Genomic DNA, 14192 nt, shown 5'->3' with positions numbered 1-14192 from the left:
CAGCAGCAGCCGCCCCTTCTCTACCATGTTTGGCTTTATTGGGCAGAGCCATGACTCCTGCTGTGTGTGGTGCTGTGTGTCAAATCCAGGACATCCATGTTTTATGTCATATCATTTTGTTTTCCAAACCCACCTGTAATGACATATGACCCAGAACGAATAACAACTCAAACAGATCCCAGAACTGAGTGATCCAACCAGATATCCTGCAGAAACCCCAGAGACCAGGGCACAAGATGCAGCCATGGCCTCTGTAGAAGAAAGTGCCATAATAATGACCTCATAAGTAAATGCATATCTGCTGCCTAGAGGTGGTCCTCCCTTTGCAGGTGGGGGCACAGATAACAAAAGGTTAATTAATGTGGAGGAGACACTTTCCTCAGAGGAGAAAGGTGCCTCTTCAAATGGGGAGTTAAAAACACTCTTTTAAGCACAAAGACACAAGGACTTAGTGAAACAATCATATCCATAGTAGGGGAGAACATTGCACTCTTTGTCTTTTAACTGTATTGCCATTCTTTATTTGGATCCCCATTTGCTTCCACAAAGTGGTCACTAGTCTTCCTGGGGTCCTTGACAACAATCAGAGGGAATTTTGGGAAACCACCTACATACACCCATCAGTAAAACTTATATTAGGAAGGTTGAGACAAATCAAGTCCTGGGTCTCCAATATCGTCAGACCCTAGATCAGTGGTTCCCAACCTGGGAGTTGGATCCCCAAGATGATGGCCTCAAGGTGATTAAAGGGGTGAGCAAAGAAAATAATACTTTTGTTACACAAAATTTATTTTCCTATATTTTCTCACATTTTTTGTTTTTTTAAACCTCTTCAGGCCTCTAAGAATCCTTCAAATAAAACAATCTGAGAAGGAAAAATCCTTCTTTAGTGGAATTTCTCACATCATCATTCGTGTCAGCAGTACCATAACCTGTGATTAGCTTATAAATAGATGTTGCTTCACTTTGAGACGTCACAAGCCAAAAAGGTTGGGAACCACTCCCTTAGATAATTGTTCTCTTTAAATATATAATAACACAAACAAACCATAACTAAGACTTAAAGAATGTTTATTAAAAGTATGGTTACAACTGACTTTTGGGACTAAAACTTTAAACAAAAACTATATTTATAGGGACAAACTGGAAGACAGCAACACAACTGTTTTGACAGCATGTTGCATATTAAAGTTGTAAAACAATTTACAACTATTACATTTAACTTTACAACTTAAACAGGCCACATTGTCTCAAAACAAAAATGTGTTTATACATTCCATTGCAGGTTGTGTTTAAAAGCTGCAAATCAATTGCATTGGCCAATTAGCAATCATATCCTGCATTTGTTTCACACTGATGAGATCAAATCCTGAGTTTACATGTTAAAAAACAACAACTCTTACATGTGAAAGACAGGAGAGCCAAACTGCAACTGTTTTATTGTTCACATTTGAGGAGTTAAACAAGGAAAAAGTCACATCTCTCCTCTGTCTCCATTGGCTTTAATTCATGCGAATAATTTTAGATAAAAAAAAAAGTGATATGATGTTTCAGCTCCAATCAGTCATTGTCTGAGAAATAAAAATCCTCTTCCTCTCCGCTTTCAGACAGCGCTCCATCGTTTCCCGGGAACATCTCCCAAACAACAAAGGTATCATTTTCTAGTGGAAAAGGAAAGAAACGGATTGTGTTACACAAACGTCGCAATAACTGCTTTCAATTACAGCTTTTGAAATGTGTTCAACTCATTTCTGAAAATCTACTACAGCCTTAATAATGAACTTCAAGTTAAACTCTACCAGTGTCAATACAATACAAGCATTCAATTTCAAACTGGTATTGTTTTGTATCGTAAGGTGTTTCTGTTATTTTGTCCCTCCCCTCCACTACACAAGCAGTGGCACCGGCACATTTCTCAGGAAACCTACCTGTGTTACCACATCTTCTCATTGTTCGTTTAACTGATGGCGTGGGTGTGAAGCTCTGAAATAAACAAAGAAGGAAATTATTTTTCCAATACAAAATAATAATCCACGTCCCTCAAGATCAAAACAACCCTTGTGAATTAGTACCTTTGATGGAGGAGCCTGTTTGCAGACATTAAACTGACTTTTTTTCATCCTCTTCTGGAGTTGATAGACGTACTTGTCATTGTTGGTCCTTTGAAATCAATAAAGAGGTAAGTTAAGTTATTGTACTGTAATCAACTCTTACGAGCTAGAATGCAGACGTCATTCACCTGTTTGGGGAGCCCATCATGCCAGGAGTGATATGCAGACACTGAGGAGTCTTAACTTCGGGGAAACCTGTCGACCTGGGGGTCAGGGGCTCTAGATCTGACAATGTGAAGTCATGGTCATCACTCGGACACATTGAGGGGATCTATCCATGAAGACAGACACAAGGGGAACAGTTATCGCTCACCTTCCGATGATCACTAGATGGAGACTCATAAAACCTCTTATTTTTGCATTATTTACAAAAGCAGAAAGAAACAAACCTCAAACCGTTTATTCTGCATGTATGCAGAGCTGAAAACGTCATCAACATCTTCTCTGGGCATGGCCTCCAGGAACTGACGCACCTGCTGCTTTCTCTTTAAGGTACCCACTCGGGCAGATATCACGGGATGATCTGTAACTAGTCAGATTATAGTTTGTCAAACCTCTGCAGATTTTGACTTTTTTTTGTTTGTTTTTTTAAATTGTCCGGCGTGAGTCCGACAATATTACAGGAGTGCAATGCTCAATCAGTGGAGTTCTCTTTTAACCAATTTGCTTAGGCTACACAATCTACATGACAAACTAAGACCTTTCTCTACCTGGATCTTTTGGTGCTTCCACCTTTTCCTTTTTGGGTTTCTTCGCTCTTTTGGCGGGAGTCTGGGAGGTTCCCTGGGATGTGTGCTGGTTGTGGCAATCTTCTGCAGAACGTGTTCCAACCATCCTCGCCACCTTTGCCCAGTAACCTGCCATGTGCTTGGGATAGTACGACACAGCCCTGGAAAACACAAACACGCGCACACACGCGCACACACACACACACAAGGTTATGATATAGACATATGTTACTGCAAAATGCTACTTTCTCATTATGTAAACTTACTCTTGTAGCTTCATAAGCTCTGCCTCGGTCCACTCGTCTTCATCTTGCTGTTGTGAATTCAGTGTGCTGCCTTTGCTTGCCTTGTGTTTTTTGCTGGATTGTGTCGACTTTGGCAAAGGCATTGTGGGTGGTGATGTCTTGGTGCATTTGCTCTGTTTATGTTTTGTTTGGGCAGCATTGCTATTTTTTGCCCCTCTGGTTCTCTTCCTCAGTTCCTTCCCGCTCTCCTCAGGGGACTCTGATGACGATGGAAACCCACTTGCCTGCGACTTGTTAAGAACCTTCGCGCCTCCCTTCCTGTGCACTTCTTTCCCCCGCTTCTTTCTCCTAATGCAGAACTCATCATCTGATGACTGATGCTGTGATGTTTCATCATTAACAGCAAGAGATTCTGGGGATGCTGGGACAGCCCGTTGGCTCCCTGAGGCTCTCACCGAAGGCCTTGTGGTGTCATGTGTCTGTTTTTTTGACCTCCGTGTTGAAGACTTTTCAGGTTCACTTTGCTTTTGAGGGACAGTGTCCACATACGACATTCTCTCTGTAGCTGGACACCTTTGGCTGGACCTTGTCCTTCTGCCAGACCACTCTTCAGAGCTGCCATGTGTCTCCACAGGAGGTTCAGGTGAACAAGAGGGCTTCTCTTCAGGGTTAACCTTGGCTCTGTTGCGCTTGCGCAGTGGAGCCTTGACCCTCCGCAGTAGTACTGATGCCTCTTCGTCACTGGCTGATTCACATTGCTTACGGCCTGGAAACACAGAGGACAGTTTGTCTGCAAGCGACTCAAATAACTCATCTCACAATACTACAGCTCCTCAGTTATCTTTACCTTCACTGCAGGGCAGGAAGACACAGGCAGGTTTCTGAGACGCCCTCGCAGATACTGTTGTAGTGACCTCCTGCGAGACAGAGATTAACCAGTCACATTGATCAGAACTATCAGTTGTTCGCACACAGTCAAAACAACTGGCCGTCTGGATTATTATGTAACTCATGTGAGCTCAACTTTAGGTGCTTACAGGCTGGCAGATGGAGGTATCATAACATTCATGGATGGTAACATTCATGTGTGCATCCAGAATGACTCTGCCTCCTTTCCAGTACTCCAGAGGTGGCTTGATCACGCGACCACTTCGAGAAACTTTTGTACAAGACGAGGAGGGAGGAGGACAGGAATCAGCTGGAGAAGAGGAGAGAATAAACATGCTTCAGCTATACTTTGTGTTTAGTGCTAATTAGTAAATGTTAGCATGCTAACACACTAAACTAAGATGGTGAATCATGCTAAACATTACACCTGCTTAGCATCAGCATGTTAGCAGTGTCACTGTGAGCTGTAATCCCTTTTCAAATTGATGTACCAAACAGAAAGCTGGGAGAAAAGGAGTGGTTTCTACAAATCTCTGATGGAGGCAGGAGGCCACAAGCATATTTACTTATCCACTATATTTAGTGGGTATGAGGTCCTGTTGTCCTTGAATGTACTTGTACAGAGCGTTTATTTGCTTTCGTTTCTCTTGTACTTACGTGTCTTCAAAGGCTTTTGCCTGTGCCGCTTCACAGATACGTTGATGGAGGATGCCTCAGATTTTGTCTTTGCTATGGTACCTCTATTCACACTGTTCCTCTCTGTTTCTCTGCTGGGGTCGACACAACACAAAATTAAGCTCTTCAAAAAAAACAAAAACAATAAAAAGGTAATTTTAACAACTAACTATTTGCAAGTATGGTTTTCAACCACAAAGACAAGGCAATCAGTATCAGTTAGCGCATGGAGGCAGCCCCCTTATTGCAGGTCGCCTCAGAGTGAAATAAATATTCTTACTCTCTTGACTCTGACAGAAACTTCTCATAAAGTGCCTTCCAGTTTGGAGGAAAACCATTAACAAACTTCTTCAAAAGCCACTTGGGAAACACTGCAGGCAAAAAGTGAGAGATAAAAGAAAAAGAATATTAATCCATGCAATATTTAAATTTGCATCTATATGCAAGTTTATTTATGTATTTTTGCCTTCTTTCTGTCAAAGTGAAACATATTCTCAGTAGAAAATATCTACTGATATGGAATCTGGCTTACCAGAGTCAACATCAAAGTTCATTTTGCCAACCAAGATGTAAACCCTGCCAGAGACAGTCTTCACCACAGAATTAGAAACCCTATCCACAATGATGTTACTGTTCCATGGTATGTTGTCCTCCCTGGGTGGAAAAGACAAGTAAAAAATCCCAGTGTTCACATTAAACCACGCAGAAATCTTTATCTGGACAAAAATATGGAATCCAAAGCATGAACATGTCTGTTTCATAAGACAGTAACTGAGTAAGCAATCTAAATAAATGTGTTGTAATAAGCTTTGATTGCATTGTGTTCTTCAGATTTTTATAAATCATGACATCTCAAGAAACACTTACCTGTGGATTCCATCAACAAAGAGGCCCGTATGATTCTTCCTCAGGAACCACTTTTTGAGGTAAATCACGCTCTCCTGCCAAAGAGGAAAACACAATAAGGAACAACGGACAAAACAGTCAAAGATAAGACAAACTATAGTTGATTTCCATTTCCCATTTGATCTAAAATGCACCTGCAAATCCAAACCTTTTGGTCCCCGATGCTTGAATTGATCAGTGGTCTGATTAGATTTTTTTAATCAACATAAGACTGTCTTTTATTTTCCCTAACTGTTAATATCACCCCTTTATCACAGACTTACATTTAAAGATTCTACTCACACTTGGGAATTTTGCACGCTGGGGCCATTTGTTGCGCTTGAACACAGCCTTGTGTTTCTTCGGTATGGAGATCTGTGGCGTGTTGAGTACGAGCGGGTCTTCGAGCAAAACAGGTTGTGACGGCACAGCAGGAATCAGGGCATCCTCAGAGGGATCTGTGTCTGATTGGCTGTCAGCTGACTCTACCCTGGACCGGTTGACAGGAACCGCACTTTCTGAAACACTTGTGAAGGCAATGTCCTCCATCTCACCCATACTGTGAGCTGTGGAGGGAGGCGTGTCTCTGGACTGATTACCTGTGGAAAAGAATGTAAGTGAGAACATGAACAAAACTATGTTGTGCAGCATATAAAATGCAAACATGACATAGAAAAACCAAAACAAGAAGTATGCCCACATACATACGCAGCTTAAACTAAATGTTTTACTTTTGGTTAGATGGATTCAAGTCTGTCCACTTCATAACACACTCACCGCCATCAAAGAGAACCCTCGTGCTGCTGCTGACTTTATGAACTTCCAGCTGCTCTGTTTTACTTTCCCTCTCCTTCATGTAAGCAAACATCTTGGCTGGAGACATTGGAGGAATTTTTTCCGCAATAACTTGACAACCTGTTAAAAACAGCAAAGAGGCATCAGTCAGTTTCTTCCCCTAAATGATGACGCAGGGAAAAAAAGAGTTAAATTTAGAACAAAGCAGCAATAATATCTCACGTGGGAACATGGCTTCATGAGTGAACTGGTTCCTCTCTGATCGGTCTGCAGAGAATCCTCTAAGATGCATGCAAGTGTTGTTGTGGGTGTCATCCTCACTGAAAGCACTGGAGGTTTTCCTTTCAAGTGGCTGACTTATGACTTCATTACCAACCTCCTTTGTACTGCTGCTGACTTTGTTAAACTCCTGCGGCTCCCATTTTCTCTTCCTCAACCTCTTCCTCATGGGGGAAAACATATAAGCTGGAGACGTCAGTTCTTCAAGAGGAACACATTCCTCCTCAAACACACTCCTTACACAGTCCTTTTCTACTGGCTGTATCTTTACTGGAGTCCTGCTGGTCACCTTAAAACCATCTAGGTCTCTGATCTGTGCTGGCTCTGTGAGGATCTGTTTTCTGTTGACCAGAGAGAGAGGACGAGACTCAGCTGTTGACTCCAGGAAGGCTTTCTTTCTTGGTACATATCCATGTCCTATGTCTGTCACAGGAGGCATTTCATCCACAAGCTTGCTGCTAATGTCTGAATACGAGTACCCGAAAGTTTTCTGAGGACTCGATATGGGCGAGAGGGTCAAAGCCTGCGCTTCATTGCGATACGAACCAAACCTCTGATTCTCCTTGGGCTCATCGATCATCCAGGTGCTCTCTGCTATTTTCCAAGGCGACTTTAAACCTGCTCCATTTTTCTCTCTAACGTTACACAGCGGACCCTTGCCTGTAAAACCCCCCTCCGTCGCGCACATCCCTTCTCTCTGCACTTTGGATTTTAGCTTAGCAAACACCTTGGCAGGAGATTCAAACCGCGGTTTCGTGTGTTGTAATAAATGATGATACGACGCCATGGTTTTTTGGGGAAAAGAAAACAGATTATTGTACATCCGAGGCATACGCTAGCGGCTAGCTAGCTAGCCCGCAAAATTCAAATTTCCCATCACTGCCGCCTTTGGCTAGAAACCTGTGACGTACTTCCACAACATCTCAAACGTCACTTCCGCAAACCCTTTGCCTTTCCTTTAACTTCAAGAGAAAGATGCGATATTGTCTTTATTTCATTATGTCGAAACATTTGGTAAACAAACTTAAGAGTTTACCTCATCAATACCTAATAACTAATAAAGTTAAAGAAATCGCCTTCAAGCGTTTACATAAATATAACTGCCCTCATGTACATTATCTTTGGTTCATCCTTCCTGAATTTCTTTTGTGTTTTTAACATGTGATATTTGGTTTCCATGTCTGTGTCATGAATAAGTCTAACCGCTACTATTAACTTGATAATAAGTGGAACTAAATTTCACATTCAGAATAGCACATTTACTAAAGTTAAGCCTGAAATATAAAAAACCCTCAACAATAAATGCAAACTTTCAAATATGCTGTACCCTCAACTGTTTTAATGTATTTTTTAAGAAACTATTATTATTTGTTATTAGCTATTTTTACTTTTCTTATTTTGTATATTTCCATGTGTTTTGGCTCTGATTATTATCCCCTGGAAAAGGTGTATGAAACGCTAGAGGGCTTTTAATTCAAAGTAGGGCTTTAAATTTGAAACTGATATAGGAAGGAAGGGACATTATATTTTTTCTGTCTATGGTGCCCCCTCCTGGTACATATAGGAACCTGCCTCATTAGATTCACACCAATGTTGTAATTTACTGTAAAACAAGGCTATATGGTGTAATCAATATGTACACGTATTGTCATTTCAGACTATCTGAAGATAGATCATGGTGAGAAAATACCACGAGGTCTATGCCAATCATATCTGTGCCGGTAGAAATCTGCTTATGTTCGATGAAGTAACTGTCAAAGTATTTATGGTGAACAATAAACAATATGCCATATATGCCTGGTAAATGATCCGCGGCGTAGAGCATTGTGTGATGTAATGTCTAAATGCGTTCCACTAATAAATTAAACATAGCAAAAACAAGAAGTATTTCAGCCTAAGTATTATTTGGCTGGTCGGCTCTTAATTTCTGTTATTGATTAGTCAGACTGGCTACGGTGGCTAGGCTAACAATAGCCATGTTTGCTATAGCTAGCTCCAATTTGAGCTTTTGAGTACATCAGTACAGATATTACTTTACTGCCATTTCAAAAGCATATCGCACATATCACAACAACAGAACGACGACAGAAATGTATACATTCCTGTATTTACAGCGCAGTACCACAAGTGTCGCCATAACCCAAAAACCGAGGAAGAAGACGAAGAAGCGTTAACTACTGCGCATGCACGTGTCAAAGTCAAACTTCCGGTGTAAGGTTGTTGCTGGCTTTCTGTTTGGTGTAGATAACAGTAAAACTCAAAGGAGGTATTTGTTCTGTATTGTTTTTATTTGTTGAACATTGTGATTCGGCGATTACAATTAATACAAAACGAACCGTTCGTACTGTAAATATATTTGGATATAAGGTGTTATTAAGCTGCCTAAAAACTCCTGAACCGGTGTGTGACCGAAGTGATGCAACATGGCAGCAATTCCTCTCAGTAGGTGTTTTCTCTCTGCACTAAGGAGACACACTGGGTGTCAGAGCCGTGCACTTTTCTCTTTGTCAGAGAGGACAGTCAACCGGGTGTCCTCTGTTGTGATATGTAACCACAGGGGAGCCGAGGGAAACACAAGCCTGGACAGGGGACCACCGGTGGAGTGGGACAGAAAAAGTGGTCGGGACAACAGCAGCTCTCCTCTGCTCAAGCCGGTCTCGGTGGGTTTGGGACTCTGTGGTGCGGCTCTTCTGGACAGTCAGAGAGACGAAAAAGCGAAGGACAGAAGAGTATCGATATCCGGGCGGTTTGTTCAGCTCATTCTGCCATCAGCTCAGTGTGCTTCTCCCTTTAAACCTGACAGCCCCCGGTATAAATACAACTTTATTGCAGATGTGGTCGAAAAGTCCACTCCAGCTGTCGTGTACATTGAAATCGTGAGCAGGTGAGTTGACTGGAAAGGTGCCATATGGAAGAGTTAGTGTCAGCTGTGAGAGTACAGACTGCAGCACACATTGAAATCACAGCTAGCAAAATTTGTGACCCTGTCTAAAAACTACGGGGACACAATTTTGGTAACAGTAATCAAAATAAAGAATGTGATAAAGTATGGTAAAAACATTTCCAGAGGCAACATGGCTTAAATTCCTTCAGGTCACAGAATTCAGTGTAACATCTGTCTGGTAGGACTGGACTGCATCAGTTATTTTTGGTATCAGTTCAAGTTAGTCATTTACCATATAACATGACAACGGTCCATCATAAATTACAAAGCTCACACATTTCTTTAATTTATTAATATCTGCTGTTATGTGTGAAGTTGTGATATTGGTATTTTTTGTACCTTTAGAATAACAGGTTGTTTTTTGTCAAATAATCAACTAATTCCACACTTTAGCACTAGATAGTCTTTTGTCATAATCAGAATCAGAATAGATCAGAATCAGATAACCATGACCTTCAGGGGACCCAAAGGCCTCAATTTTACTTCACTGTGAGGCAACTAGTTTGCAGAAATGTGATTAACTGTAACTTTGTTTGTGGATATGGGAGTGTGCTCTACTAAAGCACATTATCAAATCACACGATGAGGGCTTTAAGGTGGGTCCTGCTTACCTGATCTTGTTAAAGCTGCCTGTTTGTCAATTTCTCAAATAATGTTTTGGTTTTGCTCTCTGTGTTTGGATTAACTCAAATAATACATTTTGCTTCCAGGCTGAATGAGATCAACTGCTTTTACTGTTTTACAGACACCCATTTTCAGGAAGAGAAGTCCCAGTGTCAAATGGCTCTGGTTTCATTATCAGCAGTGATGGTCTCATCGTCACCAATGCTCATGTTGTGGCCAACAAGAGAGGCGTCCGTGTGAAGCTCACCAACGGAGACATGTACAATGCCACTGTGCAAGATGTGGATCCAGTGGCAGACATTGCCACCATCAAAATCACTGCGAGGGTGAGCAGCAGTCTACAATAATCTCTGCTAAAGGAACTGTATGTTTATGTTTTATCTTACTTTGCTTCCATCACAGTGGTGGAAGCACAGAGACTACTTATCAACAGATTATCACGGTAACAGACAGAATCAGAAAATTTAAAACAAAAGTGAAGAGAAAGAACACAACAAGTGGTTTCTTCACAAACATGAAACCAGGGGAATGGCTAGTGGTTGACAACAATAAAGCCAGATGATTTATAATTGCACATTCAAAATTCAGCAAATAAGGAGGGAAACACACCAATGAGACGACAGTGTGATCAAAATTAGCAACACCTTTATGGCATTTTAATGAGACAGCCTTAAACCTTAATTTTTGTGACTAATACGAATTTTAAGATATTGTGCAGCCGTGCATCTTGGTGTTTTGCTATTTGTCTCCTCAAGAGGGTATGTTTATCTGTTAGAAGACAACAAGCACCCTTTAATGTACAGTATATAAAGCAGTCTCAAGGTCAAGATTCTCACATACATCAGACCATTGAACTTCTTTTGTGTCGTCATTAAATAGTCTCAATTAAACCTCCTGTATGACCTGTGAAGAATGACTGTATCTTTTCCTGATACAGGGATCCTGGTTTTCCTAATGAGAATAATAAGGCTGTGATTCATACAGAAAGACCACTGGAGCAAAACTCATGAATAGTCTTCTGTTTTTCCCACCAAAAAGCAGTACTGTGATAGAAGAACTAAAGGCTGAACCAACATCTTTATAATAGCAGGACACCTGCAGGATTGGTTCATTGCAGCAAGCACTACAGGGCATAGATAGAATAGGAAGCTTTATTCTTTCGATAGTATGAATGGCGTTGGAGCAGTGAGGATGTACTGTTGAACTGCTGTTTCTCTCTGTTCCTTTCCCCTGACATGTAGAAACCTTTACCCACGCTCACCCTTGCTCAGTCGTCTGATGTTCGACAAGGAGAGTTTGTGGTCGCCATGGGAAGCCCGTTTTCTTTACGGAATACAATCACGTCAGGAATCGTCAGCTCTGTACAGAGAGGCAGTAAGGAGCTAGGCCTGTCCAACTCCAACATGGATTACATCCAAACAGATGCAACCATTGATGTGAGTACTTCTATCTATCTATCTATATCTATATCTATATATATATATATATATATATATATATATATATATATATATATATATATATATATATATATAATCACCATGGTGGTGCAGAGAGGACACGAGTTGCTTTGACTGCAAATGACTCCAGAGTGACACAAACTGCAGGATTTCATTTCTTAACTTCACATTAGCCTGAGGGACAGACGGTCAGACGAAGATGTGTTCTCTGTCTGTCGTAAGCACTAATATTTCTAAATGTTTGGAACAAAAGTGTTAAATGGATCAGGAAACAAAAAAGCTTGTGTAAAGGATTTACTGTGACTCAGAAATGCCTCATATTATGTTTCTTGACGTCACATGTGACTGATTTGTTTTGCAGTTTGGAAATTCTGGAGGTCCCCTGATTAACTTGGTGAGTCAAAGGTCCTGATCATCACATTCAAATCTCCCAAAACATGTCCTGACTGCTGTGCTGTGTAATGTTTGAATGGGCAGGGGATTTTCAGATTGTATTGTAGTTACAGTTGTTAATATTACATGAATTTTTTATTTTCTAATTGTTGCAATAGGCAACTTTTTATCTGTTGTTACAGGATATGTAAACTGACTTTTTGTGTGGGGATGATGTGTTATTAGTATAACACTTAAACTCATAAAATATTATAAAAGTTTAAATTTATCTTCCTAGCAACTGGAATAAAACTAAAATTTCTTTAATACGAGAGAACAGTAGGACTAAAACTGCATTTATTGACTCAGATTGACGTTACTGGACTTTGGCAGCCAAATAACATTATTGGTGCACAACACCTTATCTGAATGTGTTATTTCTCCTCTAATTAGGATGGTGAAGTCATCGGTATAAACACCATGAAGGTCACTGCAGGGATCTCCTTTGCTATTCCATCCGATCGCCTGAGGCTTTTTCTTGATCAAGCAGCAAAAAAAAAGAGTAAGAACAGGCTAAGAATCAAAAGCTACACATCACACCGTTTCTCCGTCTTCCATATTCTCTGTAATGTCCGACTGTTAAAGACATTATTTTTAAACATCCCGTTTTTGTGCATCTTCTTCAAGATTCTTGGTTTGGTGAGTCGGAGACGAAGCGGCGGTACATTGGTGTAATGATGCTGACGCTGACACCAAGGTAAATGCTTCACAATCAGAAATGCCTGCAGTAAAACTGAATGAAGTGTAGTTACAGCAGAGCTGGCACCACTGCATCTACAACCACGTGTGTCTATTTTGTCCCTTTGCTTCAGCATCATTGCAGAGTTGAAGTTGAGAGACCCATCCTTCCCAGATGTGACACACGGCATCCTGATTCACAGAGTGATCATGGGCTCCCCGGCCAACAAGTAAGCAGACCAAGTGATTGTGACTGTGTATGGGTGGTGACTGATCATTCTTGCTCTCGAAGTTTCACAGTATTGGAGGTGTTGTTTCACCTTCGGCCACTGAATATTTATATCATGCATGTATTGGGGGTTGTATTGCTGATACAAACTTAAATGAGGCTGCTATGTAGAATTTACAGACATTGCAGGATATTTTTTAAACTTCCTACAAACATGTAGGAAGTTTTTTTGTGAAGGTTGAAATGTTTTTTTTTTTTTTTTTTTTGCTATACTTGCAATTGAAACAGTAAAGAGCATTTCCATATTCACGTAAACCTTGAAATTGAATAGATATCATTTTGAATCGTCATGAAAATGTGTTAACGTAGTGCTTTTTAAGTTGTTAATCCAAGTTAGCCAGGTAGTACAATGACCCAAATGCACATTTTCTGCTAAGTAATATTTTTTAGAACTGATTCGGATAAATATTGACATTCAAACATGGTATTATATAATATGCATATGTATTATAAATGGAATTCATCCTGCAAGTTGTGCAGGAAACCTCAAGTATGTTTTTATGTCCATGTTGCATGGACATTGTTAATATAGTAGGTAAGGAATTTAGCTTGTATATGTTACTGCTAACCCACAGTAATGTAATTTCAGAGCTGGCATGCTACCAGGAGACATCGTGGTGGAGATTAACGGAGTGAAGGTGAACACCTCAGAGGAGATCTATCAGGCCGTCCGCAGCAGCGACAAAATCAACATGGTGGTGCAGAGAGGACATGAGGTGCTTAGACTCCAAATGACTCCAGAGTTCACAGAGTGACACCTAACCGCACAATTTCATTTCTTAACGTCACATTAGCCTGATCGACAGATGGCCACATGATTAGTTCATGTACACAAGACAAGAAAACTGTGAAACCTGATAGACTGGTCAGATGAAAATGTGTTTGCAGTTGAATACTTTTTTTTTTTTTTTTTTTATGAACGGTAGACATATTTTATCAGTTCAAGTATTGCCTGGTATTAAACTTCTCTGAAACATGTTTTCTCTACTTGGCTGATGGCTGTTAAACTACACAATGAGTTCAACGTCATTTCTCAAATTCAAACTGTTTGAATCGTCTTGAACCTGCTAGCACCTGAAGACTCAAATGGATACAGTCCAGTATTTATTACCACGTTTCTCTGAGTACATTAACAAAATGAGTTTTCTACCTCTGCAAA

At 40.5% G+C, this 14192-nt stretch overlaps 2 protein-coding genes across 5 annotated transcripts; one reads left to right on the top strand and one right to left on the bottom strand.

Annotated features, from left to right (window-relative positions):
* Window positions 1-1054: 1054 nt before the first annotated feature.
* mis18bp1 (MIS18 binding protein 1) lies at window positions 1055-7554 on the bottom strand. Of its 3 annotated transcripts, none has more exons than XM_044165980.1 (16): window positions 6550-7554; window positions 6310-6447; window positions 5836-6131; window positions 5515-5588; window positions 5180-5301; window positions 4928-5018; window positions 4630-4742; window positions 4122-4282; window positions 3932-4001; window positions 3106-3850; window positions 2822-3000; window positions 2501-2640; window positions 2240-2382; window positions 2073-2160; window positions 1929-1983; window positions 1055-1661 (listed from the first exon to the last, which is right to left on the bottom strand). In XM_044165980.1, the coding sequence occupies exons 1-16, from the start codon at window positions 7436-7438 to the stop codon at window positions 1561-1563; spliced, it is 3405 nt and encodes a 1134-aa protein (XP_044021915.1). In that variant the 5' UTR covers window positions 7439-7554; the 3' UTR covers window positions 1055-1560. The 3 variants fall into 3 exon arrangements, with proteins under 3 accessions (XP_044021915.1, XP_044021917.1, XP_044021916.1); XM_044165982.1 differs by having other exon boundaries at window positions 2501-2634; XM_044165981.1 differs by having other exon boundaries at window positions 4630-4739.
* A 1240-nt stretch (window positions 7555-8794) lies between these two features.
* Window positions 8795-14011, top strand: LOC122861507 (serine protease HTRA2, mitochondrial-like). Of its 2 annotated transcripts, XM_044165995.1 has the most exons (9): window positions 8795-9048; window positions 9164-9490; window positions 10296-10500; window positions 11416-11610; window positions 11996-12028; window positions 12460-12568; window positions 12694-12763; window positions 12879-12974; window positions 13623-14011. In XM_044165995.1, exons 1-9 carry the CDS (start codon window positions 9023-9025, stop codon window positions 13786-13788), a joined length of 1227 nt encoding a protein of 408 aa, XP_044021930.1. In that variant the 5' UTR covers window positions 8795-9022; the 3' UTR covers window positions 13789-14011. The 2 variants fall into 2 exon arrangements, with proteins under 2 accessions (XP_044021930.1, XP_044021929.1); XM_044165994.1 differs by having other exon boundaries at window positions 8795-9490.
* The last annotated feature ends 181 nt before the right edge of the window (window positions 14012-14192 follow it).

Source organism: Siniperca chuatsi, linkage group LG15 (assembly GCF_020085105.1).
Source record: "Siniperca chuatsi isolate FFG_IHB_CAS linkage group LG15, ASM2008510v1, whole genome shotgun sequence".
In the NCBI taxonomy this organism is placed as follows: Eukaryota; Metazoa; Chordata; class Actinopteri; order Centrarchiformes; family Sinipercidae; genus Siniperca; species Siniperca chuatsi.
Note: the sequence above shows the minus strand (reverse complement) of the source record. Positions and strands in the feature narration are given on the sequence as shown.

Bases quoted from the DNA above. Each gene is read 5' to 3' on its own strand.
- mis18bp1 (XM_044165980.1), bottom strand. From the start codon at position 7,438: ATGCCTCGGATGTACAATAATCTGTTTTCTTTTCCCCAAAAAACCATG. The intron at 6,132-6,309 runs GTGAGTGTGTTA...TCTTTTCCACAG, and splicing joins GAGGGTTCTCTTTGATGGCG to GTAATCAGTCCAGAGACACG. The intron at 5,302-5,514 runs GTAAGTGTTTCT...TTTTCCACCCAG, and splicing joins TTTGTTGATGGAATCCACAG to GGAGGACAACATACCATGGA.
- LOC122861507 (XM_044165994.1), top strand. From the start codon at position 9,030: ATGGCAGCAATTCCTCTCAGTAGGTGTTTTCTCTCTGCACTAAGGAGA. The intron at 11,611-11,995 runs GTGAGTACTTCT...TTTGTTTTGCAG, and splicing joins AAACAGATGCAACCATTGAT to TTTGGAAATTCTGGAGGTCC. The intron at 12,764-12,878 runs GTAAATGCTTCA...CCTTTGCTTCAG, and splicing joins ATGCTGACGCTGACACCAAG to CATCATTGCAGAGTTGAAGT.